The sequence below is a fragment of the Corylus avellana genome, chromosome ca6, assembly GCF_901000735.1.
Source record: "Corylus avellana chromosome ca6, CavTom2PMs-1.0".
NCBI lineage: Eukaryota > Viridiplantae > Streptophyta > Magnoliopsida > Fagales > Betulaceae > Corylus > Corylus avellana.
The window spans coordinates 15892926-15895547 of NC_081546.1; the positions used below are offsets into that span (position 1 = coordinate 15892926).

General features: G+C 44.7%; 1 protein-coding gene across 1 annotated transcript; it reads right to left on the minus strand.

Moving 5' to 3' along the window:
• LOC132185246 (uncharacterized) lies at positions 1-1230 on the minus strand. Its single transcript, XM_059599046.1, has 2 exons — positions 683-1230; positions 1-568 (listed from the first exon to the last, which is right to left on the minus strand). Exons 1-2 carry the CDS (start codon positions 1228-1230, stop codon positions 1-3), a joined length of 1116 nt encoding a protein of 371 aa, XP_059455029.1.
• Positions 1231-2622: the final 1392 nt, after the last annotated feature.

Below are 2622 nucleotides of genomic sequence, written 5' to 3' on the forward strand. Positions count from 1 at the left end.
TCAGTACAAGACCCTGTCAACTAGTGTGTAGCGTGCTGCTTGGATGCGAATCTTCCGTGCTAACTTGTTATCGAATGGCAACTTGCCCTCCTTGAGAAATTGTAAGATATCGTGGCCCCATTCTGGACATTGCTCCCTCTCTTCAATGCACGCCACTTGATTCGCTTGGACAATCGAGGGTTCGGTTAGGTCCTGAATTGGGTGATCAACTGCTATGACTTCTTCCTCGGTAGTGGAGCCCATACGAGCTAAGGCATCTGCCTGCGAGTTTTCTTCTCTAGGTAATTTCGTAAAAGTTATTTTGTTGAAGAATTCCATGATCTCCTTTACCTTCACCAAATACTTCTTCATTTTGCTTCCTCGAGCCTCATACTCTCCCTGAATGTGTCCAACTACTACTTGGGAGTCACTTCTAACCTTTAGGTTTTTTACTCCCATTTCCCTTGCTATGTTCATTCCGAGGATCATGGCTTTATATTCGGCTTCTTTGTTGGTGGTGTTGAATTTCAACTGCACAGTTGCTTCACATTTTTCACCGTTGGGCCCTTCGAGCACAACCCCGATCTTGCTGAATTTTTGAGTTGAGGACCCATCTACAAAGGCCACCCATGCTTCTCTAGGGTTTATTTCTTCTTCCTCAGAGATGTTGTAGAATTCGGCCAAAAAATCAGCTATCGCTTACCCCTTTAGGGATGCTCTCAAATGGAACTCTATGTCGAATTCTCCAAGCTCTATGGCCCAGTTGACCAATCTTCCTGATAAATCTGGCTTTTGCAAGATTTTCCTCAAGGGATACTCAGTCAATACCTTGATTGTATACGCCTGAAAATATGGCCTCAACCTCCGGGCAGATGGGACCAAGGCAAATGCTAGTTTTTCGATCTGTGGGTATCGTTCTTTAGCACCATGCAGGGCTTTGCTGATGAAGTAGACGGGCTTTTGCACTCCTTGTTCTTCTCGGATTAAGGCTGAGCTTATGACTGATGAAGATACCGCCAAGTACAGGTACAAGGCTTCCCCTTCTACCGGTTGGCTTAGTAGCGGTGGGCTGACTAAATATTCATTCAATTCCTGGAAAGCTTTGTCACATTCCGGACTCCAGGAGAAAGCCTTCTTGAGGATCTTGCAGAAGGGAAGGCATTTATTGGTTGAGCGAGAGACAAACTGATTTAATGTCGCTATCTTACCTGTTAATTGCTGAAGCTGCTTTGTGCTTTGAGACGCTTGCATGTCCAGGATCGCCTTGATTTTTTTGAGGTTAACTTCAATTCCTCTTCAGGAGATAATGAACCCAAAAAACTTGCCTGAGGCTACTCCAAACGCACATTTGGAAGGATTGAGCTTCATCCTATAGTACCTTAGCATATCGAACGCCTCGGCTAGGTCTGCAATGTGGTTGGCTACTCGTATGCTCTTTACCAGGATATCATCTATTATACTTCCATAATCCTTCCAATCTGCTATCAAAACATCTTGTTGACTAATCGTTAGTATGTAGCTCTTGCATTTTTCAGTCCGAACGGCATGACTCGATAGCAATACAGATCCGTGTCGGTCATGAAGGCTATTTTTTCTTGGTCGGACTCATGCATGGATATCTGGTTATACCCCAATAATGCATCCATAAAGCTTAGTAGCTCATGTCTTGAGGTTGAATCGACAAGCTGGTCTATTCGCGGCAAAGGGTAGTTATCTTTGGGGCATGCTTTGTTGAGATCTGTGAAGTTGACACACATTCTCCATTTCCCATTCGACATTTTTACTAGTACCACATTTGCCAACCAGGTGGTGTACTGGATCTCCTTAATGAATGTGGCTTCACCCCATTTTTTGACTTCTTCGGTAGCAGCTTTGCTTTTCTTAGTCGAGTACCCCCTCCGCTTCTGCCGTATTGGCTTGAAACTTGGATTAGCGTTCAACTTGTGCACCATGACCGAAGGTGCTATTCCTGGCATGTCTTCGTGACTCCAAGCAAATACATCAAAATTATCGCGGAGGAAGGATTTGAGTTCTTCTTTCACGATTGGGTCTAGTTAGGACCCAATTTTGATGACTCTGTCAGGTTCGCCGACTGAGAAATCCTCAAGATCTTCAACTGGTTCACTGCCCTTTAATTGCTATCTTTCCTCCTTCCTTGTGCTCCCAGAGGTCGGAGTCCTCAGACATTCTTTCATAGAGATGTTGTAGCATTGTCAGGCAGCTCGTTGATCACCCCTTACTTCTCTAACTCCATGATCCGTTGGGAATTTCATCTTGAGATGTGGAGTTGATGTGATGGCTCTTAGTACATTGAGAGTCGTTCTTCCGATAATAGCATTGTAGGCAGATGGTCGATCAACCAATAGAAAACGTACCATCACCGTTACCTACCTCGGGTATGATCTGGTCGTGACCGGTAGCTCGATTGATCCGACCTGTTGAACTTGTTCCCATGTCAATCCCATCAAGGGACAGCTACTTGGGACGATTTTCTCCTGTCCTAGATTTAGTTTTTTAAATGCAGACCAATATAGGAGTTCCACCGAGCTCCCATTATCCACCAAGATGCGATGGACATTATGATTTGCCACTGTTAGGGTGACAACGAAAGCATCTGTGTGCGATATACCCATGTAATCCGCA

Bases quoted from the DNA above. Each gene is read 5' to 3' on its own strand.
- LOC132185246 (XM_059599046.1), bottom strand. From the start codon at position 1,230: ATGCAAGCGTCTCAAAGCACAAAGCAGCTTCAGCAATTAACAGGTAAG. The intron at 569-682 runs GTAAGCGATAGC...TCAAAAATTCAG, and splicing joins TTGAGAGCATCCCTAAAGGG to CAAGATCGGGGTTGTGCTCG.